The sequence below is a fragment of the Rhinolophus ferrumequinum genome, chromosome 4 (assembly GCF_004115265.2).
Source record: "Rhinolophus ferrumequinum isolate MPI-CBG mRhiFer1 chromosome 4, mRhiFer1_v1.p, whole genome shotgun sequence".
In the NCBI taxonomy this organism is placed as follows: Eukaryota; Metazoa; Chordata; class Mammalia; order Chiroptera; family Rhinolophidae; genus Rhinolophus; species Rhinolophus ferrumequinum.
Genome location: NC_046287.1, coordinates 24,618,065 through 24,646,027, shown reverse-complemented (window position 1 = coordinate 24,646,027; position 27,963 = coordinate 24,618,065). Strand labels below are relative to the sequence as shown.

At 33.9% G+C, this 27,963-nt stretch overlaps 1 protein-coding gene across 3 annotated transcripts in view; it reads right to left on the bottom strand.

Annotated features, from left to right (window-relative positions):
• Positions 1-27,963, bottom strand: part of PIBF1 (progesterone immunomodulatory binding factor 1) — a 180,849-nt gene that overhangs the window by 65,015 nt on the left and 87,871 nt on the right. For all 3 annotated transcript variants that reach the window (XR_004422808.1, XM_033103851.1, XM_033103850.1), the window contains exons 11-14: positions 22,078-22,243; positions 17,514-17,664; positions 13,077-13,167; positions 1,579-1,681 (exon numbers count right to left, since the gene is read on the bottom strand). Coding sequence is in view for 2 of the 3 variants with exons in the window: in XM_033103851.1 (XP_032959742.1) it covers positions 1,579-1,681; positions 13,077-13,167; positions 17,514-17,664; positions 22,078-22,243 (511 nt within the window). In the remaining variant the exon portion in view is untranslated. The remainder of the gene's footprint in view (positions 1-1,578; positions 1,682-13,076; positions 13,168-17,513; positions 17,665-22,077; positions 22,244-27,963) is intronic.

The window sequence follows — 27,963 nt, the reverse complement described above, 5'->3', positions numbered from 1 at the left end:
TGCGAAGGACCTATGCACTGAAAACTATAAGACATTATTAAAAGAAATTGAAGAAGACACAAAGCAACGTTAAGACATTCTGTGTCCCTGGACTGGAATAATCAACATAGTTCAAATGACCATATTACCCAAAGCAATATACAGATTTAATGCAATCCCCATCAAAATCCCAATATCATTTTTATAAAAAAATAGAACAAAAAAATCATCAGATTTGTATGGAATCACAAAAGACCCTGAACAGCCAAAGCAATCCAAAGAAAAAAGAACAAGGCTGGAAGTATCACACTCCCTGACTTCAGTCTATACTACAAGGCAACAATAATCAAAATAACATGGTACTGGCAGAAAAATAGACCAATGGAATAGAATTAAAATAAATAATAAATAAACGCACATATATATGGGCAGATAATTTTTGACAAAGGAGCCAAAAACAATAATGGAGAAAAGAAAGCCTCTTCAATAAATGGTGCTGGGAAAAATTTTGTACCAAAATTAACTCAAAATGGATCAAGACCTAAACATAAGACCTGAAACAATAAACTGCATAGAAGAAAGTATAGGTACTGAACTTATGGACCTTGGGTTCAAAGAGACCTCAAAAGGCAAGGGAAGTAAAAGCAAAAATAAATGAATGGGACTATATCAAACTAAAAAGCTTCTGCACAGCAAAAGAAACCATCCACAAAACAAAGAGGCAACCAACCAAATAGGAGAAGATATTTGCAAAAAAAACCTCTGGTGAGGGGCTAATATACAAGACATACACATATTGTTTTTCAATAAAGACACAGTTGGCCCTCTGTATCCCTCTGTTTTGCATTGGCAGCTGGGAATCTGTAGATGCAGAAGGCCGACTATATGCATTGTCCTCTGCCATTTCATACAAGGGACTTGAGCATTCCAGATTTGGGTATCTGTCAGGGGTCCTTGATACCCAAATCTGGAATGCTCAAGAAACAATCCTTGGCAGATGATGCAGTAAAGTTTTTAGGGAGTCAAAACTTACAGAATGATTTTTCAACTGCACAGGGGTCTGCGCCCCTGACTCCTGTTGTTCAAGCTTCACCTATATATTCTGTTAATAACACAATATAAGGCTAGGGAAAATAAAAAATATGAATCTGATTTTAAAAATACATAATTTGGGAACTATCATATCCCAAAGAATGTGAGAGCTTCAAGTATGTTTAATAGATAAGTTGTTTTTCATTAAAGAAGTCAAAAAGCAAATCTATTTTAAAAAATGAGGCTTTAGTTAAAAACTTAAAATGCCACTAAAATTTGCCAAACTTGTTTTGCCAGTTGATATTCCCAGAAATCACAGCTTTGTCTGTCTAGTCTGCATTTATATTTAGTCTGGGCATTTAATCTCTCTTTTGATCTTAGTTTTGCCATACACTGTTAAATTGTTTTATAAGGCTTTAACATAAGTTAGTTTCATAAATTGTAAAACCATTTTGTACTAGCAAACAGCTTATTTTCAAAGGACTCAGAAAATACACAAAGGAGTAACAAAGAATTAAATGAACACCGTGATTCTTTATATGTGTTTCTTTTGTTTAAGTTATTTACCTCTTGTGAAAGCTGTGTTACTTGTTCCTTTTGATGTTCCAGGTCTTTTAAAACCAATGAGTTTTGTTTTTCTAACTGAAGCACTCTTCTTGCCAAGTGGACACTAGGTGAATGAAAAAAAAAATCAATGCTCACAAAAGGGCAATGCCATCTAAAATATTCAAAATGTGTTTGTGTGCTTACAAATTGATTTACCATTTTCTAATAATACTTAAATATTAACAGAAAAACATGGAGTCGAATATTTTCAGGTGTCAACACTGGAAGACCAATATTCCAGAACTCATAATTTTGAAAGTAACATTACATCTTCAGAATAACATAACTGTGATACACTGATTACTGCAGTAATAATTTTTAGCCCTTGCCACAGTGCAGTTACATTATGATACTTGTTTGAAAAGACCGTAAGGTAGCAATTTACTGCTTTTCTCCATTTTTATAAAAATTTCCCATTTACAAACAAATCTGGCAATTAGTTGAAACAATAAGCTTGCTCTTTGAAAAGCATCAGTGTTTACCTCAGACAACATAATGTGTCAACTGAATAGATTTTCTGTTGAAAGTAGAGATGGAAAAGATGTATGAAAAGTGGAAAATGTCCATGTAGAGGCAAATTTTCTGGACTAAAAGAAATCGTTGAAAGACCACACTGTGATCATCAACTTACTGTACTGAGTGTAACCTTTAAATTTAGGTTACCTTTAGAATTTAAAATTACATTGAATTTGAAATGTCCCAATTCCACTTTGAAGACACAATTGAAAAAAAGCTTCAGCTACAAAAATCATTTTCTTCTAACTACTGGGGGAAGAAAAGTGGCATAATGTTTTTAAGAACTGCTAATTATGTTGAGAATACTTGTCCTCCAAAGACCCTCTCTATAATTCCAAAAACTTAAACATTCTTATTTATCACATTTCCATCTGTATGCGTTGACTTATTAATATCTCAATTGTGAAATCCCTGGATTCCAAGAAGACAGGAAGTTTTACGCTGACAAGAAGTAAACTACTTACTGTCTTTCTAAATGAAACTATAGTACAAAAACAATTCCATTGTGTTTTTTAAATATTTTCTAACATCAGATAAAGAAATGCAGACAAAACTCTGAAAATAATGTTATATGTCCTACACATCTATTTCTAAGAACTTGTTTTTGTTTTTCCAAATAATACAGATGAGTTCTGATAAAAGTTTATATAGTGAATCGGATAGCTTCTTTACAAAACAACTTTATTGATATGAAATTTATTGATATGTAATTTACATACCATAAAGTCCACACATTTAAAGTGTACAATTCAATTATTTTTTGTATATTTAGAGTTGTTCAACTCTCACTAGCATCTAATTTAGGACAATTTTTTGTGTTTCAGTAAAATTTTATTTATTTATTTATTTAAAATTTATTGGGGTGACATTGGCTAGTCAAATTATATAGGTTTTAAGTGTACAATTCTATAATGCTTCTTCATCTGTATATTGCATTGTGTGTTCACTATCCAGTCAGTTCTCCTTCCATCACCATATATTAGACCCCCTTTTCCCTGTCCTACCCCCTTCCCCCATTTTAGAACACTTTCATTAACCCCAAAAGCAAACGTGTACCCGTTAGCACCACTCCCCATCCTCCCTGCCCAGACCTGGGAATCTACTTTGTTCCTTTATCGATTTTTAAGGTGTCTATAGTGTTTGGCTATCCTGTTTTCCATTCCTTGACGTAAAATATACCACGTTCTTTCAAATTTGACCCTAAAAAAAAGAACTCTACAAATAAAATTATCTTAATGCTAATTTTATATGATGTTTACATTTTAAATCTGTTGATTATATGTGTGCAAACATCAGTATGCTATATCATTAGTTCTGTTTTTTATTACGCTAAGTTAAACCTTGGCGTTTTCTTCACTCATACTTTCATTTTCTTTCATCTTTTATATATGTTAGGAATAAGTCCCTTCATCTTTGTCTCCCACAAAACTCAACATTAGGGTCTTTCTGTACATAGTAATTTCTCAATAAATGTATGTTGAAGGTACAGATCATATTTGTGTAATGCTCAGTATAGAACAATGAACGCAATCAAAAGCTATTACAGAATCAGATACCATTACACAGAATCAGAGTTACAGATGAGATGAAATGGAAGAAAAAGGTATGCGAGAAAATACTGAGATGCAAAGGTCACCCATTACCAACTGATTTTGAAGATAATGACTTGAAGACATCAAGTATAACAATATTAAGTAGTTCATTTGGTTTGGGTGCTTTTTGGTTTGCTTGAGAATTGCGTGATTCTCTTATGCAAACATGGTGTGATACCACTTATCAATATAAAATATCATGTGACATAAAACACTACATTTAAGAAATTCTTGATATACTGCTGCTTAAGTCCTAACATCAGGGCTACCTCCTTTTTTACTAAGAATTTCCTTGACTTTGGTTGGAGGATTCTGAGAAAAATCAACTTTAAATAGCAGAAAGGTATCTTATAATTTCTTGAAATTGCTTATAAATGTGTTCTACAGTATTCTGATCGCTAGCTTACAGTACTAGTAAAAACTTTCTAGGAACTGGTGCTGACGGGAATGACTGTGACTATTATTATGAATGTTGATGGCATTTATGATGCATAATGGTGATAACGTAGAAGACACTGTGCTACAATTAGTCTCCAACTGATCCACTGATCACGTTTCAAACATTCACTTCTAAGTCTCAGCTGTAAGGTAGAAGAACACATCTCACAGACATATCAGAAACGGTACAATGGTATTAAGCTTCTGAGGTCGTCCTAAAAATGACCTGTTTAGCCTGTGATGTTATAGGGGGGAAAAGGAAAACAAGAAAAGAAAACAAGAACAAGAATAAAAAATAATACTGTGAAATATTTTCTTTTAAAAACTGTATAAATAAGCCCATAGAACACACAGGGAAAACAAGAAGTATAATTTTTCATCATTATAGCAGCTGCAATTAAACAGAAATGATAAAAAGAAAATTAGCAATTTTTTCTTGATCATGAGTATCAATGACTGCAAAAAAGCCAGCTGAATTAGAGGAAATATATTACTTAATTCAATAAGATACTCATGAACACTTTCATTTAGCAAACATTTAAAAGCTTATGATCTACACTGGTACTGGGAATACATAATTTCTACCTGGAGGAGCTGACAGTCTACTGAGGAAGATAGGCAAATGAAAAAAATTATCGTAGTATCCTAAATATTATGAGAAAGAATGAAAAGTAATTCTGACCAATCTGGGGCAGAGGCAGAGAAACAGCATTCTGGTAGAGGAAAAAGTGTAAGTAAAGGATGATCTGCTGGAGAAAACTGTAAGCAGCGTGGTATTGATGGATGAAACATGTGGCACATGTGAGGGTGGAAGCTAGAGAGATTTAGGCAGGGATATATGATGAAAGGCCTTGTATGACAAGCTGAGTTTAAATTTTATCCTTTAGTTGGCTAGGCATGACATGATCAGATCTGTACTTGAGAGAGTCCTCTGTCAACATTGTGGAGGATTACTTGAGAAGGAAGATTTGAGCCCTTCAAAAGGTTAAGGTCATAGTTTAGACCAGGGATCTCTGAAAGTAGTTATGTGCACAGTAATCCATTGAAGTGTGGGAAATATTACTTACATTTATTTTAATATTATATATTTTTAAGTTTTCATTTTCGGCGTAGGTTTGATATTATAATGTACATAACATTTATATGATAGTACATACATAGGATAGTACCTGCATATAACTGCATATAAGTACCTGCATATAACTTATAAATAAATATAAACACATATACATATATTGGTGGGTGCATATTTAATTGGTTTCCCAATAGGGATCCATATCAACAAGTTTGGAGACCACCGGTCAAGGCCAGTTTTCTAATAGAAATACAATGTAAGCCACACATGTAATTTAAAATTTTCTAGTAGTAGCTACATTAAAAATAGTACAAAGCCCTTATCTCATATGATATGGAAAATCAACTCAAAGTAAATCAAAGACCTGTATGTAAGAGCTAAAAACATAAATTCTTAGGGGAAAAAAAAACAGGAGTAACTCTTCATTAACTTGGATTTGGCAAAGGATTCTCAGGTATAGCTCCAAAAACATAAGCAACACCAAAAAAATAGTACAAAGCCCTAATTTTAATGCATCAAAATTAAAAAGTTTTATGCTTCAAAAGACACTATCAAGAAAGGGAAAAGACAGCCCAGGGAATGGGAGAAAAAAATTCAAAATATATATCTGATAATGGGTTTGTATCCAGAAAATACAAAGAACTCTTACAGCTCAACAGTAAAAAGACAAACCAATTAGAGCATTTACAATAGTACCTTGGCTATGGAAAGTTCTAAATAATTATCTTTGCACTCCTTGTACTGTGATTTATTAGAAAGTGTAATGACTGGGTCAAACACATGTGCATTATAAATTTGCAGGCATTCCTCTTGAAAGGTTGTACAAATTTAAATTCTCAGGAACTAGAATAAAAGTTCTCCAAGGACAGGAATTTTTATTTATTTTGTTCTCTAATATATTATTCTAAGTGTCTGGAATAATACCTGGTACAGTAATTGCCTGTTCAGTTATAAAGGACTTAAAGAATAAACTTTCTATAAGACCTTCTTTTTCTTCATACCTAGCCCACACTGGACATCATCAATCTTTAAAATTTTCTTAACCTTACAGACAATAGAATCTTATTTTAAACTAAATTTCTTTATTTGTGAGATTAAACATCTTCTATGTGTTTGTTAGATGTTTGTACTTCTTATTTAATGAACTGATGTTTATGTCCTTTCCCCACCCACTCCAAATCTTACCTACAGGGTTAATTCTCCTCTACACTCTACATTATTTAAAAATATCAAGGCCACCTATAATCTCAACTGAACCAACCTTATTTTCTATTAATGTCCACTCTTCTTAATGTCCCACAAACATGTTTTGTACATGCCTTCCACTATACCTCTACTGGTCCGCTAGCCTAAAGCAGAAAGGTTATTCCACTGCTTGAAAGGCCAATGTTTTTTGTAAGTTTCCCTTCAATTTCCACTTCCTCCACTTCTGACCATGCCAGCTTTCACTGATCGCTGGTCCTCTGATACAGTGTATTTTTGGGTGTGTCTTGCTATTCCTTCAGGCATGTTCATCTTTCTCCCCCAACAGGTGCAACTTATATGAAGACATGGGTCTTATCCCCTGCAGTGTGTGATGAACACAGTGGGCACTTAATAAATTCTTCCTGATTGATTTTGTTTAAGCGAATTTTGTTCAAATGAATACATTTCCAGAAACCATATTCCAAGGCTGCAGAGTCTTAATATTAAAGTACAACTAATGCTTAGCATCTAAGCTTTGAACTAGTAATAAACAAGTACATTAAGTTAATAAGGGAAGAAGGCAAATGTCACAGATACCAATTCACTTCGTGTATATTTCAACCTCCTAAATCTTTAGTTTTTTATTATATTTTTTAACAACCTGCTAAATTTTTAAATGTGGGATATTGTTGTGGTGAGTGATTTGGTTTTGTAGGTGGATGCTGTTTAGAAATCTGGGATATTAGAAATTGGAAGAGAGGAGGGGAGTTTTAGTTTAAATGAAATTCATATCAAGACAGATGAAGAATTGCTCACTTATAGCTGTTTGTGTCTCCTTAACTACAATGCATGTACAATGAAAACAAATCCTTTCCAATTCTTTATAATGAGTAACTATGGACACCCAGGGAAAATGACTCCGGCTAAAGGTTGTTTATTTACTTATTTTTTTTGTATAGAATGTACTAATCTCCTCAAGTAAGCACTGCATTTTTTTTTTAAGCTTTTATTTATTTAAGTGTGTTTTTTCAGGACCCATCACCTCCAAGTCAAGTAGTTGTTTCAATATAGTTGTGGAGGGCACAGTTCACAGCGGCCCATGTGGGAATCAAACCGGCAACCTTGTTGTTAAGGGCACAGCGCTCTAACCAGCACTGCTTTTATAGGCTATCTGTTGAGACACTAAAAGAGGTATAACATGGGGCAGCTGGGTGGCTCAGTTGGTTAGAGCGCGAGCTCTGAACAGACTTGCTGGTTCGATTCCCACATGGGCCAGTGAGCTGCGCCCTCCACAACTAGATTGAAGACAATGAGCAGCAGCTTCTGGAGGGGCGGCCTGATGGCTCAGTTGGTTAGAGTGCAAGCTCTGAACAACAAGGTTGCTTGTTCAATTCCCGCAAGGGATGGGGGGCTGTGCCCCCTGTAACTAAGATTGAAAACAGCGACTGGACTTGGAGCTGAGCGGCACCCTCCACAACTAGATTTGGAGCTGATGGGCCCTGGAGAAACACACTGTTCCTCAATATTCCCCAATAAAAAAATAATAAAAAGGTATAAAAAAATAGGTATAACACAATTATTTGTAATTACATTAATTACCATTTGATTTTTTACCTATACCAAAATTAAGATTGATATCAACTGAAACTAATAGTACAGAGTATGGTTTTGTGTTTAAACATTAAACAAAAATTTAACCTGTTAACTGGTAAAATTATTCCACCAAGGGTTATCTCTTAGCTCTCTCATTACTTGACTCCAAATAAAAGTTATTCTACTGGATCTGCCAATGGCAGTTAGTACATCTGATTATTGCATACAATTGCATAATTGCCAATGTGAACATGGCAGACCTCTATTAATGGAGGATTGATGCTGTCCCCAGTCCTTCCGTGGTTCTCTGAGTATCATCAACACTCCAAATAAGTTAGTGTATTATTTACATACTTACTAACTAGTTACTTGGTATGAAATAACACTGGGCTTTCTGATCTTTTTCAATTTTAGCAGATCAGAATTCTGTGTCTATTAACACAACATAAAAAATGGTTCAAAAAAGGGACACATGTGCCAGAATGATTATAGCTTCAGAACACTTCAGGTTGGTCCCTGTACTGCCTGCTCTGTTGGCAGTTACTAAGGACTTAATAATGGTTTCATGCTGATTATCTATAGTTATATAAGACTTTCTCTATTTTCGTCAATAGGTTTGAACTTTCAAGTTGAACATGAACAGACTAGAATTAAGTTTTCTTTTTTTTTTTTTCCCCCTAGATTTCAAGGAGGAAGGGGAAGGGGAACAGGACTTTATTGGGGAACAGTGTATACTTCCAGGACTTTTATCCAAGTCAAATTGCTGTCCTTTCAATCTTAGTTGTGGAGGGTGCCATTCAGCTTCAAGTTGTTGTCCTTTCAGTCTTAGTTGTGGAGGGTGCAGCTCAGCTCCAGGTTCAGCTGCTGTTGCTAGTTGCAGGGGGCGCAGCCCACCATCCATTGTGGGAGTTGAACCGGAAACCTTGTGGTTGAGAGGACACACTCCAACCAACTGAGCTGAGCCATCCAGGAGCTCAGCGACAGTTCAGCTCAAGGTGCCGTGTTCAATCTTAGTTGCAGGGGGGCTTCTGGGACTCGAGGAATCGAACTGGCAAGCTTGTGGTTGAGAGTCCACGTTCCAATCAACTGAGCCATCTGGGAAGCAGCTCAGCTCAAGGTGCCATGTTCAATCTTAGTTGCAGGGCATGGAGCCCACCATCCCTTGCAGGACTCGAGGAATTGAACCAGCAACCTTGTGGTTGAGAGCCTACTGGCCCATGTGGGAATCGAACTGGCAGCCTTTGGAGTTAGGAGCACAGAGCTCCAACTGCCTGAGCCACCGGGCCGGCCCGAATTAAGTTTTAAAGGACCATGCCTAAAACCAACTCAAATGAAATAAGCACAACTTTCCCTAAGGACAAAAATGATAACTCATACATATGAGAATACAGGAGGAAAAAAAACCAAATTTTTGTTATGCACAAAAGTTTGCTAGAGGAAATAAAAGTTTTCTCTGCTTTATTTTTTCCTTTATTATGAAGCTCAATCTACTGTGAAAGATTCAACTTAAAGCTCTAGACAGAAACCCAAACAAAAGGTCTATAGTATGCAGTAAATCTTGCAATTTGAAAGGTTTAAAAACCTTCAGAGGAGTCTCCACATTCAGAAATGCCAAAACAAACAGAGAAGCACACACTAAGACCACGTTAGTGACTGGGTGTTACCCATTTCGTGTTGTAGGTTTAAAGAGCATTACCAAAACATGTAACCAGAAAATCTTGTTTGCTATTTTCAAAACAATCATGACCGAAACAAAAACATTGCTTCAGATTTTCAAGTTTAGTCAAGTCAAGAAGAGCCCATTTTATTTTAATATACTTTAATTGTATAAGCCCTTTTAACTTTCCACAACTTTGTCCCAGAAAGAGTTTAAGATAATATTTAGTTATTATTCATATGTCTATTGAAAGTTCAAAAGACGAGTAACCTTATTTACTAATGTGTTTAAGAGACATTTTAGGGACGTATTTTTTAAACTAATTGTGAAAAATTACTTTTGCTACTTCTTTACAGGAAATTGGCATTATAGTATATATCTTAAGAAACTGATTGATATCAAAGAAAGTGAATTTCAAAACTAGTTTCATGTCCAGGAGGTGTCTCTAGTAATTATTTCAAGACGTCTCATTAAAATTTTAAAACAAAATTGTTTTAAACAAAAACTCAAATTGTGCCTAAAGTTTTTGGAAAACTGGCTATTGCTCTTAAAATCAACTGCAATTTACGTTAAGAAACATAAATTGGCATTACAAACTACAATTATTTATGCCAGGCATTCTGCAGTAAACTTTGTATCTATCTTCTCATTTCCATTTTATAATATACCTTGGGTAGCAACAGGCAACTAATGAAAATTTTCAGTGGCTATCAAACTCATTAACAGCAACATGGCACTCAAAAACAGAAGGCCTAAAAATTAAAGTTTTGGATAAACAATAAAAATTATCTTCTTGAAGACTATTCAATGACGTAAGAAAATGTTCAGGGTAGATTCATAAGATAAAAAAATTAAGTTTCGAAATTACATACAATACCCTAAATATGTAAGAAAAAAACATATGCCTGTATAAATTTTTGAATTGTTTCTTTGAATGGTAAGATTACCAGCAATTTTCCTAATTTTCTAAAATAAACATGTACTACTTTTATAATCAGAAATCCCCTCCAATGAAGTGTTACCCTAAAATACCTAAATCTGGTTGTTGAATATATGAGATTTTAAATCAAATTTAGTATGAATAGGATATATTGTGTAGTAGTTGGGAAATAAATTCCTTTGAGATTTTAATATATTTTGGTACAGGGTGATGTTTAATGAAAACTTTATTATGCAAATATTTCATTTGCTGTTCTGAGTTGTTTGGTAATTCACCTTAAGGTTTCAATTGTTTTAATTTCAAAAGTGAAAAATTAAGTATAGATTCTCTCAAAGACTAAATTGCTTTCATCTTAAATAAATTAAACTTAGAGCACAAAGTCATTGACTTCTTTACGAACATCCATTAAGAAATCCAATATGGACTTTGCAAACTTTAGAAATGCATCAGAGCCTAAACAGCCTTCTGAGCCACTGGTTAATTTGGGGCATACAGTAGGCACTCAATAAAAGTTGTTGAATGAATGGGCAAGAGAACGCATAAATGTCCTCTTTGGATATCTAGACTTACTTTACCTATACTCAGTTGAGCTGACCTGAGAAGCACTTCCTCAAAATAACCCTGTGGTTCACCATGAGAAGAATGCCTGGCACCAGCTGGCAGGAGATATTAATAGCATGCCCATTAGGCACTTGTTCAAGGCACACAGATAGCTCAGTGATAAAATCTTTAGAAATATTTGGACAGTTAAGATTATTTAGAATATGAATCAGTTGTGGTTTCTTAAATCTTCACTCTAAATTTTAAGAAATCAACATCTGTTTTGGAAATTCTTAAAAAAATAAGCAATACTTGCTTTCAATTTTGGAGGAATTCAGTATTTGGGCTAAAGAAAGAAAGTTTACAATAGCAATTATTTTTTTCTTGTGACAAGATTCTTCTGAAGGATGCAGATGCGAAAATAGAGAAGAGAATAGAAAAGTTCAATTACTTAGTATTTTAGCGATCATTTAACACTGATAAAGAAGTCGCTTGTCCACAAAACTATGTTTCTATTCCTCCCTAGGCAACATACTGCCCCAAAACAGAGACATACTGAAAATTACAATCAAACCCGTCACCTTTAGTGACTTTTGGAGGCACTTGGGGAAGAATGAGAATGGGATGGGACTATAACTGATTTTTCAAGCGATACGTAATTTAGGCGTACTTGCATCTTTACCAGAATTAACCATTCCAGCTAAAAATTGACACTTGCTAGTAATCTACCCTTGATTTAAAATTTTCCAGATATTTAGTTTTACGAGTATGAGACACAATTTCCAAGCATCCTTTGAACGTCTCATAAAATGGTCTATATCTTACATCACTTTGGCTAGCCATGAGGACATTTCATTTTCTGAGCCATCACTTCAAAGTTTCTACAAAAGCAATTACGTTAAGATGGATTGTTTTTCTTATTTAGTGTGTAGTGCCTCTAAATGTTTAAATCGATTCATATAAAAATAAAAGATAAATAAGCAACTCTGAGTTCTCAAATACTCAGATGAAGAGACAATTCTACTAGGCATCTACTAGGTAGAGACAGTGGAAAATAAACCAGAATAAGAGGTAGTTGCTGACCTTGAGGAATGGTTTTTCATCTAGCTGAAGAAATAATATGGAAAAGGAGAGCTAATAAGCAAAATGCTTTATTGTATGAAGAAAACAGATGTTTATAGGCAGCGACATATTCTACCCTTATTTTGCGTAAAGAGGCAAGTAAGGCTGGAGAGTTGGGCACACATGAGGAGCTTACAAGTCTGATGGAAACATTTAGACTTGATGTGTTAGCGAATGGGGCAGTGAGATATTTTTGCAAAGCAGGCTGAATAGGCGGGATATCGGAGTTAGGAGTCAGGTCAGCTAGAACACCTATTAACATAGGTACAATGTTCTCTCAGTGTACTTTAAACAGTATCTCACAAGATAACCAGCGGATCTTTCAAAACATTTTCTTGGTTTTCACAGTCTTTTATACTTTCAGTCACAATACATGTACTATCGCCATCTCTCTTGCTCTCTCAAGTATAAGTCAAGGAATGTAGGCAGGTGAATAAAAAACAAGAGGAAAAACAGGAAGCATAATTAATGAATAATTAACCTAAAATTATTGGTACAAAAGCATTTGTAACTCACTTGAGAAATTAATGTGAAAATAAAATTAAAATAGTGTCATTATCACTGACTCTAATTACAGGAAATTTCTCATGTATGCTTCCATTCTACTGACAATTAAATTCACTTAAAAATGCATGAAATACATTATTATTTACTGTGTTTTATTTTGTGAGCAATTTAATATTCATGCATACTAAGAATAAAGTAACTTTGTCATGCAACTTAGCACACTGTCAAAAAGCATAACATAATAATTACATTTAGCTCAAACAGATAAGTAAAACAAATATAGATTGAGTTTACCTTTGCTTTAGTCGTCTTTTGGCTGTTGTGGGAACATTAGCACCATAACCATAGGAAAAAAGAACCCTTTCAGCTTCATCTTCATTTTCAACTGGAAAATAGTAAAATGTGTGATGTAAAATAACTTTTCTTTCTTAAGAATCATGGCAGCAGTGAAAATAAAAGAGGCCATAATAACGAACAAGGAGCATAAGAACATTAAAAAGGGCTCATATGTAATCTTAAACAGGCTATTTGCAAGTAGAAACATATTTCTTAAAGTATATGCTTGCTTGGATTTGTTCCATTTATTTTTAAAAGGTGTAAGGGAGTGCATCATACGACACATTAAGTTTTCTTGTTATAAAACACAGTAATACAGATGTTTTATTCTAAATGATTCAAAGGTTTTTTGCATTAAATGCATGTTATGTAATTGTGAAAAAGTAATGACGACATCAATTTCATTACGTCTCTCTTGATAAAGAAATGACTTTTTAATTAGGAAAGATGTTCATTATTTTATCATAAGAACAACTTTATCTTAACTTGTGATAATAAAATTAAACATTTAAGTAGGCTCCTCTGTGAAGAAAATGTGCAGTATGAAGAATGTATTGATGGCTTTTTTTAAATTACAAAAAAAAACACAAAAATAAACCCAGGAAAACCAGTAGTTCTAAATTTTGCTTTTGTTACACCACTGCCCCAAATAAATTTTAACTAACAGGTTAATATTTTATGAGTGAAAAGTTTGAATGCAACGGCAATTTTACTATAAGTTGGGATTAAAAAAATATTTAATCAAAGGCCATAAAAATGAAAGATTTACTAGCTCAAATAAAAGCAGTCGATACATAATTTTGTAATGTTATTCATCAACATTATTTTAAAGTCAACAAGAGAAACCTACTTTTAGAAGTGTTTCAGATTTAAAACAAAGCCACATTTTATATTAGTAAGTGCAGTCCTATCACTGTAATACGCACTTATTTGTTGATTAATCCTTTTGTAGCACAGTAAAAATTTTAGGAATAGTCCTAAGTGTTTTCCTTCAATTTTGTCCTTGTTTTTCATGGTGAACCAAGACTAGTTTTCAGAGGTAGAATATTAGTTGTGAGGGACACGTGGAAGCAAGAGATGATATATACCAATGGTAATAGTGTTATCAGATGTCGTGGCTTCAGATCCAAGTTGGGTTCTCCAATTCAGCTCTATCAGAACTACAGCTGGCCGTTAGATACCTATCTGACTCTTGTCTCTCTTAAATAGTTATACATTCAGCAGGGAAAGGGATAAACTGAGTTAACACCTTAGAAAAACCCATCAGTTAGATATTGATGGATATCTTAAATTTGAGTTTAATACTTACTGGATTAATAACTCATGCGTTAACTGTTCTAGTGGTGATTTAATTACAGAAACAATGTATTATACAACATGGTAAATGTACTAAAAAGATAAGACTGTGTCTTAGAAGTAGAGAGCACAGAACTGTTAGTGAGTGCCAAAATTTTTCCTGTGCTGCAGGCATTAGGCAGGTATGGGGAGACTGGCATTCACCTCCCAGATAGTGCTGAGAAAGTGCAGGAGGGAATTGCATATGTAAAGACACAGAGCTGTGAAGTTTGAGTAATTGTAGGAAAAGTGGCTGGAGTTAATCCGGAGTACAATGGTGGTAGAAAGGTAGGTTTAGTTCTAACTAAATGTGAATGTGACTTGTTTGCTAGGCGAAGGAGTTTGATCTTATTCTACAGTAAACAAGAAATTAATACAGTACATGACCAACAGATTTTTGTTGTTGATGCTGATAATATAGAAAAAAATCCCGATAATGGGGAAAGCATGGCCTAGATTTGTAGTACACAGAACTCTTCACAAGTTATAGTAATGACCAGTTGAGATATGGTTCATAATATCAACCGAGGATGCAGAAAAGAACTTGGATTCTAGACAACTGAACACATGTGGAGGTGAGATGAGGCACTAGATAGAATAAGGGAGGAACCAATTCTGATAAAATCTAGTTGGGTATTTAAACCTTATAACTTAAGACTTAAACCTTATAAACAGATTAAGAATACAAGAACATTAGTAAATTTCAGAGAGAAGAGAAAATGTAAATAATGTTAGTATTTAATGACTGCAGGAACTCCAAACAAATCTCTAGCCTATAGTTAGTAATTGAAATTGTAGAAAGGATAAGATTAACCAGAAAGTAGGCAAGTAAGAATTGAGAACCATTAGAGTTAGAAGAAAAGAAAACAAAAGTGATGTAGAAGAAACAATCAGAGGCAGATGATTCAAGAAGCCAGATTAAGGGTTTTGAGAAACATGATAAATGCCCAGTAAAGGTTACAAATAGGGTGAAGATGGACAGAGGGTCCTGGAATTTGACAACAAGAAATCCGATTTTCACTTTATATTTGAATTTATTTAGTTTCTAGGCAGTATTTGTACTTTTAACAACTTGATGAGGTATTTGAAAACTAAACTCTTCAAATATCCAAACAACACACTTATGATTACACAAAGCAATTCAAGTGTAAACAGGAGACTGTGATTTGCTATGGTTACACCTTAAAAAATGAAGTGCAACTATCCTTATGTCAGTTGAAATCATATGATAATCCCTTGAATACTGTATACCGTAATACTAAAAGAATGTTCTGTGCTTACATCTTTGAAATTTCAGTTAATCAATGTGAATGGATAGAGAAAAAAAGTAGTTTCTTGATCTTCCAAGCACAAGTAAATATATTTTATTCTAAGATGGCTTATATAATAGTAAAAAATTAATTTCTGTATTTTTTCTAAAGATTTTGTTAAGACAATATTTACACACACAGAAAAGTTGAACAAGATGTACAGTGTATACCCATATGCCCAATATCTGGATTCTAAATTAAACACTGTACTATACTGATTTATCACACATCTTTCCATTCCCATATCCATCCATAAATCTATCTTATTTTTTTGGATGCATTTAAAAGTACGTTGTAGACATTTGCCCTTCAACCCTCAACAGTTAAACATAAAAATCATCATCTATAACTCAATATTTATTTAGTTCTTAAAACTAAAATTTACATCTAGTAAAAGATACAAATCTTAAGTATTCCTGTTAAATTTACTTATCAGTGTTAACTGCTTTTTAATTTGAAAATACATTCTTACTCTTCCTTTTTGATCTTTATACCTGTTTTTTCTTTATAGTCTTATTTTATTAGCTAGGACCTCAAATACAATGTCTAATATAAGTTATGAAAACAGAAATCCTTACCTTGTTCTCTTTCTTAAAGGAAATGCATTTAATATTTTATCATCAGGTATGACATTAGCTATAGGTTTTTTGATAGATATCCTTTATCAGATTGAGGAAGTTCCCTCTAACTTGTTTTGACAGAAGGACATACACAAAGATATAGACATAAGAAAGAGTATGAAACTTTTAAAATAATATATGATACGAAATGGTAAGGCATGAAAAGTAGAAAGATAAATGAGTCTAATCACAAAAAAGTCATACTAAGAATTTGACTTTCGGCTTTCTTAAGATGATAGGCATTATATCAGGTGTTTGGTATAATCAAATCTGTATTTTATAAAGATTACTCTGACTTCAGTGAACAAACTGAAGGTAAATTTGGAAACTAGGAAACTATTGCTATTATCATTGACCTTGGAAATGGAAAAAATGATAGGAATAAAATAAAAGGTTTTCTTAAATTTGCCTATAAATATAATAGAGTCTTTGAAAGAAAATGTTCCCAAAATAGATTCAAATTTAACTTCAACTGAAGTTTAAACCCACTTTTATAAGAATGCCACTGCTATTTATGACTTTTGAACAAAAATATTCCCATCGAGTCAGGGACAACACAGGAAGACAGCATAATAAGAGGGGAAAAAAGAGAAATTCAAGGACAAAGATTATAACATAGCAGTTTCAACGAATTTCTATCTGTCCTTCAAGACTTACTCAAATGTCATCTCCACTCTTAGGTATTCCTCACCTCCAAGGTTGAATTAACTCAGGATCTCATCTGTACTTTTACTAAGAACTGTCTATCTCTTGCTCATAGCACTTAGTTCACTACTTTAATTATCTGTTACTATGTTCATCTCTCCCAGTAGACTAGACTAGGAACCCCTATAAGCAAACATCATTGCACGAACTCCATATCCCCAGATCCTGGCATATGTAAACACTTAATAATTGTTGAATGAGTGAACTAAACAAATGAAAAAGATAAAATCTACCACAGGTAACTTACTTTTTATTTTCATCCCAACTATTGGAATTAAGACTAATTTTTAAAATATATTCTTTTAAAAGAAATCAAGAATTATATTTGAAAGAAATCTACCAAAGCAGTTTTAGAAACAATACCAGGTTCCTTATGCTGCCAGAAATAAAAAGCTGTGCGTATGGGAGGGTGGTGGGAGGCTTACCTTCTGCAGTTTGCATTATTATTTCATCAAGCTCTTTTTCCAATTTCTCATAAATGTCTAGCTTCGCCTGATGCTCAGAGTTCTGTGCTTGAAGTTCAGTAATGCGTTTTTCAGAAGAGGCTTGGAGACTATAAAATTCTTTAGTTAAAACCTAATAGTGAAAGAAAACAAAATTGCAAAGGCAGAATTAAATACATTAACAGTTAAGACAAAAACGTGATACAAAAATGTTTTGTTTTTTTCTCTTTTTAATGATTTATGTATGAAGGCAAAGTAGCTCAACTGAGATGACTGAGAAAGTAAAATACATTTATTTCTAAGAAAAACAATTTAGTTGTTTTTAAGTGAAGATTACAAAGCACTTTATTAATATTGAATAAAAAACAAATTTAAAGCTTAAAAATAGTTATAGGAGTAAGATTAGCATTTGTTTGTTAGAATTCAAAAAATGCACTAATGCCATACTTACTTGCAGCTCATTTATCTGGTGATTGCAGCTATCAGAGGAAGGCTTATAAAGCTGTGTGTAAAATGATATACTCATAATGAGTCCTTTAGTTTTCCATTAGAGCTCATTTCATCTAACCTTACCATGTTTTTAATAAAATTTCTGGTTTTCTGAATAATCATAAGTTCAAAACAGCAATCAAAATGTAAATGTGAAGTGCTACTTGGGGCAGTATCAGGAAATATCTCTGCATAGAAAAAAAAGGCAAAAAAATAAAAGACTATAAAAAGTGATACAAAAGTGATACTATAAAAAGAAGGCATGGAAATTGGAGTTATTTTGGGTAAGGACGAAAAAATCCTGTGTTGTTCAATGGTTACTCACTGAAGGAATCACTATGTGATAATGAATTTACTAAAAAAGGAGACATTTCTAGTGTGACAAATGTGTTAATGCTTAAATTCCAATTATCTAGAAAGTTTACTTACTAGTACAGAGTAAATAATGAAGTGGTATTACACTTGCTTCCTAACACAGCATAAGAAAGATGTAGTGTTTCCTGAGAAGCAATAGAATATTACGGTCAAAAATATGGTTTGGAGCCAGAAAGGCTTGGATTTCAATCCCAGTTTTGGTATTAATTCATTGTGATCTAGGCAATTACTTAAGTCTTTCTAGGTCTACCTCAAATACTGTTGGAGTATTAAATGAGATACATTCACAGTGCTTGGCAGAGTGCACAAAACATAGTAAGTGTTGAAAAATACTATTACTACTCTAAGAAATACAATTATGAAAACTTTGTATTAAATGGCTCATAGAAATAGATTTGTACAGATTTAATTATTCTCAATTCTCTATAATGAAACACTTTTGAAGAAAACTTATTTTCTCTAATGATGTAAAGCTCACCTTAAATATATGTGACTGTATGCTTTCTGTGAGGGGGGAAAAGAAGACGTGGAATATTTATTTAGTTTTTAACAAGGAGAAATTACAATTTAATTTTTCTTATCTACTCCATTTCATTTCCTTACATTATTTCCATTAAAGCTTCCCCCCAAGTAAACTAAACATTAGCCCCCCACCCTCCAAATATATTCCTTTGGAGGGTGGAGAAATAATAACATGGGAATAATATTTGTAGGATGATTTCTAGTGTCCCTGATTAGGTCAGAAAAAAGAAAATTCATGGTTTAGCACCATTTCTTCTTGCCAGCTGGGAATATGTTTTCTAGAGACTTATTAATTCATTATAACAAAATCACTGCAAAGTGGGATAATCTGGGACTTTCAGAGAATTCATTATATTGGGGTGTAATTTATTAAGAATCTGGTCGCTAATGACACTTATTGATTCCACTCTCAAAAGAGAGGATCAGAAGAGACAGTGTTAAGTGACTATTCCCACAGGAAAGCTGATACTTTGCACCTGTATCCCAGTTCCCCCAACAAAAACACCACATAAACGAAAACTGCAGAAATGGGTATCTAAAGATTCAAAATGTTGAAGATGGGATATTTCATACAATATTATTTTAAGAAGAGATTTTTAAAAGTAGAATTGGAGAGATACAATTTAAAATTCTCTCTTCATAACACAGAGGAGAGACTCCCAGAAACTTCTGATTGGGGGTCTCTTCCCACACCTCTGTCCCCCATGAATTCCCTTTGACTATGGATTTATCTGAATGGTTGCTACACATAAATATACTACTGTTTCTGAAAAGCTGCAAAAGAACTTGACGATTAGATCAATGGAAGGCTATTATAGTCAAGATTCTTTCGGAAAAACCAATATATAACATTTGAGTTTAAACATGAATGTATACAATAGGTCAACTGCTTTTAGCAATCCATTAAATATCAAGCTCTCAGTGGATAGTTCCTTCCTTTAAATACTATAATGATAACACAAAATTACATAAAATTACACAGGTAACACAAAACTACAGGTTAATAATTGCTTTAAAAAATCAAAAATATAAAAAGCCAGTGTTTTCAGGGCCCTGCCAATTGATAATTAAGAAAAAATAAAATAAATTGTTCCCAGGTTATAAATCAATGTGAATATTGGGTAAAAGCCACAGAAAAGTAGTACATAGTGATTACAATAATCATTAACCTGCACAAAATTCTTTTTCTTTAAATTCATTTTAAATAAGAATCGTCTTAAATAGCTAAGTACGGTGTCAGATGGACAGTAGACTTGTTGGGGTTATACTTTGTGAGGGGTGTAAATGTCTAATCACTATGTTGTTCTGTACACCTGAAACTAATAAGAAAGTTATTATAAAGAAAAAAAAGAATTGTCTTAGAAACACCTTCTAGTATTTCAGAAAAATGGCTTCAAATAAAAGTACCATATTAACATTCACCAAACCATTCATTTACTCCTTAAATTATTATTGAGCATCCACCACGATCAAAGCACTGTGTTAGGCACTGCTGACACAATGATAAATGTCCTACCAAGGCTTCTACTTTAACAGAGGAGAAAATGTAAAGAAATTCCCCTAAAGTCTCAGTTTTGTCAACCAGAGTTTTAGAATCACAATTACTTTTCACAAAGGTGTTTCCCCATATAAGACATTTACACAAAGGAATACAATCATCACTAGTCACGGGCATCCACAGACCAAGCGGATAGGTCTATGGGAGAGTGGTTTTCATACTGCAAGTTACAACTTTTACAAGGTCATGAAATCAATTTGGATTGCAACCAGCTAAAAATAACAAAATAGAATGGTTTAGAAAACATCAGCACAGTATTGTAAAGTATTGTTTAATGAAATGTTTGTTTCAGAAGTATAGAGAGAAAGGAAGTGCTTCTCTATTTCTGTATATGTAACACCCCTCACTACTCTGTTCCAAGACACTTTCTTAAGTCATCGGGAATTATCCAATTTAAATCATGGAAAACATTACTTGCAAAAGACAAATTCCAAATCAGTTCGTCTAATACAATCTATTTGAAAATGTGTGGGAGAGTATGTCGGAGTAGATTATGACTGCATCGGTTTCTGGAAAGGTACCTGAAAAAGTTTTAAATGCTGAACACTAGTCTGTTTTACAAGTGGACACCATCTATAACTTTTACTTATGTTTCTTTAAATAGGTATGTATTTAATATCATTTTTATGTTTTTCCCTAAGACTTTATTTTCTGTGAGACCCTTTATCTTGTTAATCTTAGTTTTACTTACCAAAGTACTTTTCAGAAATGTAATCTCTGAGATATTATAATGAATACTTACATCATCAGCTAATTAATTAATCATGCTAATGAGATTACTGAATCTTTCATTCAATGTTTTTAATGACCATTTCCTCCAAATCTAAAATATTCAAGAACATGATTGCATGTAATCATACAATGCACGAATACAACAATATATAACTTATACTCTTTAAATTTTTTTTTTGTTGTTCTGTACATCATTAATATAAACCTTTATAAGCATCTCTTATTATTTCTTTAGGGAAAATTCCTTTATCTGAAATTACTGGATAAATTTTTCAAGGATGTTAACGCAGATTACCAAACTGTTCTCCAGAAGGGATGTTCCACTTCCTAACTGCATGAGATTTCCCATTTAAGGGTTACCAGCACTTTAAAAACAACACACACACTTACATAAAGGTAAAAAAAAAAAAAAAAGTTTAAATTTACATTTCTTTAATTATTAGGGAGAACACATTTTCATTTATTTTATTTAAATTAATTTTTTCTATTTTTAAAAATTTTTAATTTTTAAATTACAGTTGACATACAATATTATATTAGTTGCAGGTGTACAAACACAGTGATTAGACACTTATATAACTTATGAAGTGATCACCCCAATAAATCCACTACCTGTCTGACACCATTATTTTCATTTATTTCTTAGCAATTTGCATTTCTTTTCTTGGAAACAGTCCATTTTTTCCTTCTACCTATTTATCTAGAAGAGGACGGTATGTCCTCTTGAAAAGAGGTCTTTTAAAGTTAAGGACATTGGCTCTTTCTCATACATAACCCAAATATTATTTATAAAGCTCAACAGGATACAGACTTTGTACTTATGGAGATCATGTGCTATGCTAATTTTAAAAGAAAAGTTTGTACATGTACCTCAAATTTTTTCTGATATTTTTCACATTCCAACTGACACTGTGTGAGATTTCTTGCAGTCTCCTCTTGTATAAGTTGAACACGCTCACTTTCAAAAGATTTTAATTTACTTTGATGGAGAAATTCTGTTATTCGGCTTTCTGTACTAAGTTGAAGTTCTCTGTACCTGAAAGAAGAAGTTTTGAGACTTTAAAGAAATCCCAATGATTTATATAAACATTACTTCTACCTTCCACATTCAACTTATATATTCAGCAAAGCTTTTGTATATAATTTAGATGGGCATATATATGGAACTATGCTAAGTCCAGAGAACAAAACATACCAATGAAAATTCCTCTATTGCTCCCTTATTTTCATTTCTTCCATACAAAATAATTGCCTGTTATTATTATTTTGTAAGTCTTTTAAAATAAAATATGGTAAGAGCAAGTTTCAGTTATGTTGCTTAAAATGATTTAATTTCTATATATTTCACAAGCCTTCTTAAATCTACAGCATTGTTTCCAAGCTCGCTGTTTCATTCAAAGTCTAATCTCAGATGAAGAACAATGGCATGAAATATGTACATTAAACAGCAAATTCTTGAAACACTTGTAAAATAAATTTTTAAGTCAGTAAGTATATATATTCGGATATTACAAGAAAACATACTGTACAAATTACAAAGATAAATATATAACTACAAGTAGTCTGTTATAACACAGATAAGGAACATTCTCTTCATTCCATAGGTATAACTAGTAAAAACAGTTCCATTAAACATATAAATCACCACACAAAATGCTTCAGGTTGACTATGTTCTAACAGAAAGCAAAACAGACACGTTATACCTTTTCAGGGAGCTATTATGAAGCCAGTATAATGCTAGATATGTTAGTAAAACTCATTTATTCAAATATTTATTGAGCTAGTCAATATGCTGGGTAAATGTGTATACAATGGTAGACAAAATGTGCACCTCCCCCGCCCCTGGCTACTGCCCCCCACCCCCAAGAACTTAAGTTTTCTAGAGGAAGACAGGCAAATAAACATGAAGTGTATTAACAGAGTAGGCTAAAGGCTTCCTTAGGGTAATCCCTGGATTCAACAGGAACATACAGGAAGAGACTTAACTTGGTTTGTCTGGGGGGGCAGGGGGGAGAGGAGGAGGTGGTATGGGGTGAGAAGTGTTCCAGGAAGAAGAAACAAAAGTATGTGTAGGGCAGGGAAACAGAGAACATAGTCTGTTTTATTTATGGTATGTCATTAAATCCTTACAACAATCCTATTAGTTATTTTGCAGATGAGGAACCTGAAGCTCAGAGATATCACATAATTTCTTTTACAGGAAGAAGCTCTTAGTATATTTTAGGCTCGGTCTCAAACCCAGCTATATTTGACTCCACAGCAATAATCTTTCCACTATTACATGATATTCTTAACTGACATTTCTGAGGTCAGGTAAACTTTCAAATGTTTTTTAAAGGTCCTTTCACTCTTGTGACAATAACAATACCATTCAGAGTGTAAGCAGAGAAGAGAGGCAGTAGATATTTGCTATAGGCTACTTAGCTCTCGGCACTCTTTATCTTTGGTAAAAGCATCTCACATTCAGATTGGTGGAAGTTCCATTCATTTCCATACACGTTACTTAATATATAGCAGGGCTTGAAGGTGAATGTCAGCTTGTGTGTTTATCTTGTTGCAAAGTCCTGGCATTAATTATATATGTGTCTTCTTACAATTTTATTTTAAAAATACCTTTTTATATGGACAAGCAAACACTGATAAATTTTTTTTTTTAAAGATTTTTATTGGGGAAGGAGAACAGGACTTTACTGAGGAACAGTGTGTACTTCCAGGACTTTTTTCCAAGTCAAGTTGCTGTCCTTTCAATCTTAGTTGTGGAGGGTGCCGTTCAGCTTCAAGTTGTTGTCCTTTCAGTCTTAGTTGTGGAGGGTGCAGCTCAGCTCCAGGTCCAGTTGCTGTTGTTAGTTGCAGGGGGCACAGCCAACCATCCCTTGCAGGAGTCCAACGGACAACCTTGTGGTTGAGAGGATGCGCTCCAACCAACTGAGCCATCCGGGAGCTCAGCAGCAGCTCAGCTCAAGGTGCCGTGTTCAATCTTAGTTGCAGGGGGCGGAGCCCACCATCCCTTGAGGGAGTCGAGGAGCCGAGGAATCGAACTGGCAACCTTGTGGTTGAGAGCCCACTGGCCCATGTGGGAATCGAACCGGAAGTCTTCGGGGTTAGCACGGAGCTCCAACCACCTGAGCCACCTGGCCGGCCCCTGATAAATTTTTTAATGACATAAGACACATACCATCAAGTTCATCCATTTAAACTGTACAATTCACTTTTTTAGTATATTCACAAGGTTGTGCATTACCACTAATTACAAAACATTTCCATCACCCCAAAAAGAAATCCCATGCCCATTCAGCAGGCAGTCCTCACCCTCTTCTACCCCCCAGGCCCTGGCAAACACGGATCTACTTTCTGTCTTTATGGATTTGTTTACTCTGGATATTTCATAACAGAATCACAGAATACGTGGCCTTTTGATGTTTTTAAGGTTCCTCTATGTTGTAGGGAGAATCACGACAATTTATGGCCAAATAACATCCCAGTGTATGCCTATACCACATTTTGTTTATCCATTCATCAGTTGATAGACATGTTTCCACTTTCTGGCAACTATGAAGAATGCTGCTACAAAGATTTACGTAGAACTTTCTGTGTAAACATGTTTTCATTTCTCTTGGTTATATACCTTGGAAAAGAACTGGTAAATCATATGGTCACTTTTTTTTTTTAAACCTTTTTGGGAACTGCCAAACTGCTTTCCAATGTGGTTGTACTATTTTGCTTTCCCACAAGCAATTATGGAGTGGGGGCAGTTTCTCCACATCTTTATCAGAACTTATCATTGTCTTTTTGATTATAGGCATCCATAGTTTGAAGTAAAAAATTATTTTACTCAAAAATTTACTAATTCAACATTTTACAGACATGAAAATATCCCTGTACTCCCTGGGGTTGTTTTATAAATATACATGTATAAAATGTGTGAAATCAATAACTATTTTATATGCTAAACTATAGAACACACTAGACCTCATTACTAAAATAAATTCTGGATAAGTCATTTACAATGTGATATTGATCTTTAAAATAATTTGTTTTGAAAAGACTAAACTGTGAAGTTTGCCTTCTTATGGATTCAGGACATTCTGGGTAATTCACAAATCAATACAAACTGTAAATAAGAAATTAAAGGCTTAGGTTTTATATTCCACCTGCTCTTTTTATTCATTATATGGCACTTAAAAGTTACTTTTAGCACTATTATTCTTTCCTTATGTTGAAAAGTAAAATAACAATAGCTATCTCCTGGAAGTTTGAGAATACTAAGTTTAATAAAGTGACAAACCAAATGATAATTCTACAGACCAAATGGTAATTCTAAAGGACTAATCTATTTCCATGTTGTTTATACTATGAAAGAATCTGTCTCAAATCATTATATCTTTGTATTAATTATTATCATTTTAATTTGTTAACTTGAACCATGAAAATGCTGAAGAAACATTAGAGCTGCAAAAGCCATTCCAGTAGCAAGGAATGGATGACAGGAACATAGCCTGATAGTTTCAGGGTAACTCCCTCTTACTTGATTCGATAAACCTGTCACATTTTACTGTGTTGACTCATCTTCTCATCTTATCCTCTTAATATGAGTATCTTATTTGAACTAAGCCAATATTATTTACATGTTCACAACTTTATGTTTGGCATTCTAATTCAGCATAGTAAGAGGTCAAATTTCCTATAAAGTAAAAGTCTAATCAGAATCTCCAACTATCCTCACAACCACCTCAACCCAGGCCCCAGATTTGAATAGTTCAGTCTTGATGCTACATTTGTAACTGGGTTTTGTTCTTTTTTTTTTTTTTTTTTTAGTTTTTCATAAGAATCATCCATATATCATACCTATATATTACTGTAAAAATAGTAATATAAAGTCCTACAATGAAATGCTTGCTCTTAAGTAAGAGTCCCGGCAACAGACTTTTGGGCTGGATATATAAAGGAGAGGATATGTTAAAATGGAAAACTCAGCTATTATATGGGGAGCTAACCCATGAGAAAGGCTCTCGGGCTGTGGGGAATTAAACTCCAAGTAGCAGGGCATGTTCTCCAATGCTGAGAAATAACCACAGGACAGACATCAACATGGCACTGGATTCTCAGAAACGACAGAACACATTTGAGCAGAAGCACTAGACAGAACACTAACAAGTGGTTGTCATAACAATAGGAAAACAATCTTTACATATACCGGGGGTGCCAAAAAATGTACACATTTTAAGAGATGTTATCTATCTATTACTTTTCGAAGCTGAATTGAATTATGGTAGCAATGTGCAGTAGGACGTTCGCTCAAAAGATGGAGTTAATCAAATGAATGCTACCATCCTTTATTGCATTACAATTTTAATAGTTTTTTCCTTTCTTAAAATACGTATTCATTTTTTGGCACCCTCTGTATACTACCGTGAAAGTTGTGCTCATTCCACTCTGATGTGTTAAGTCAAGCAATGTACATGGTTTGTTCCCAACTCTATCGACAAGGCTGTCATTGAATAAGGTGAAAGACCCATGTAATTATTAGCCTTTTGTTTAGTCTTAGTTTCTTATTCTGATGAGAAACAACAGCTGACCTTTCCATTTTGTCCACAAAATATTCATGGCTTCCCCAATATTAAAACTAGGTATTTATTCTGAACCCAGATATGTAATCTCATTTGGTACACAGGCATTCCAAGGCAAAATACTCAAGAAGTATTGTATCCAGTGGTGAGGTTCCTGAAATCACCAGGACGAGGAAGTGGTCCTTCCCTTAAGAAATTTTAAGAGCTGTCAGGTTTGGAAGTAAGGAAGTGCAGCAGTTGAGGAAAGGCATTTGTCTGCGTATAGGAGGACGGCGGTGTGTAGATAAAGAGCCTGTAAACTTGCACAAGGAAGATTGGCAAAAGAAGCTAAGCAGTGACAGAATTTCCAGTTACTGGTAAGGGTTCAGGAAAGGATTTTTTCAGTAGTCAGGCATTAGGAAGATCAACTGGGCAGAAAGTATTGAACAGTACTCTGGGCCAATACTGTGGTTTGGAAGAATACCTAGAAGCAGTCAGTCAGGGCTGGACCACTAAATCCTTTGTGTGAAGAAGGATAAATCTAAATTCTACACACAAATGGGTCAGAAGCTGCTGATAAACTCTCTCCGTGTAAAAGGAGTGCCTTGAAGTAGAGATGGGCCTGAATCTGCAGACGGGGAAGCCTTGGGTGGGTGGTAGATTTTGCTGTGGGAAATAGGAGTTGACAAGGGCAGAAGTTGCCATCTCTAATCAACTGAGAATCAATCTTGCTTACATGGGGAGATACGAATCCCACTTTACTTTGGTGTTTCAGACTCCACTTTCACCTTATTCTATTAATAAGGCCTCCGTGAGTTGATGTTCAATTCCCTTAAATTATTTATTCTGGTTGAGCTAATAACTAATCTGCACCTTAGCTACTCTACACCTGCTATTTCTAATTTTGAGGGGATAAAACTCATTTTCATTCTTTTTACAGAGAATTTGTGTTGTATTTCTAGACCTGTACCACATATTCAAAATGCCTCTGGATGAGTCACTTAACGATAGTTAATCAAACTCTAAGATTCACTTACTCTAAGAACTGAGAAAAAAACTGTTCATGTGGATTTTCCGCTTTGGCTGAGGAAAGCTAATTATCTTAAGCTAAAATACTAAACCAGTGAGTTTTCCATTACCTCTAAAATTTTTTTTCTTGCTCTCAATTAGTATATCTGTATGTAATTATTATATAACAAGTATCCACCA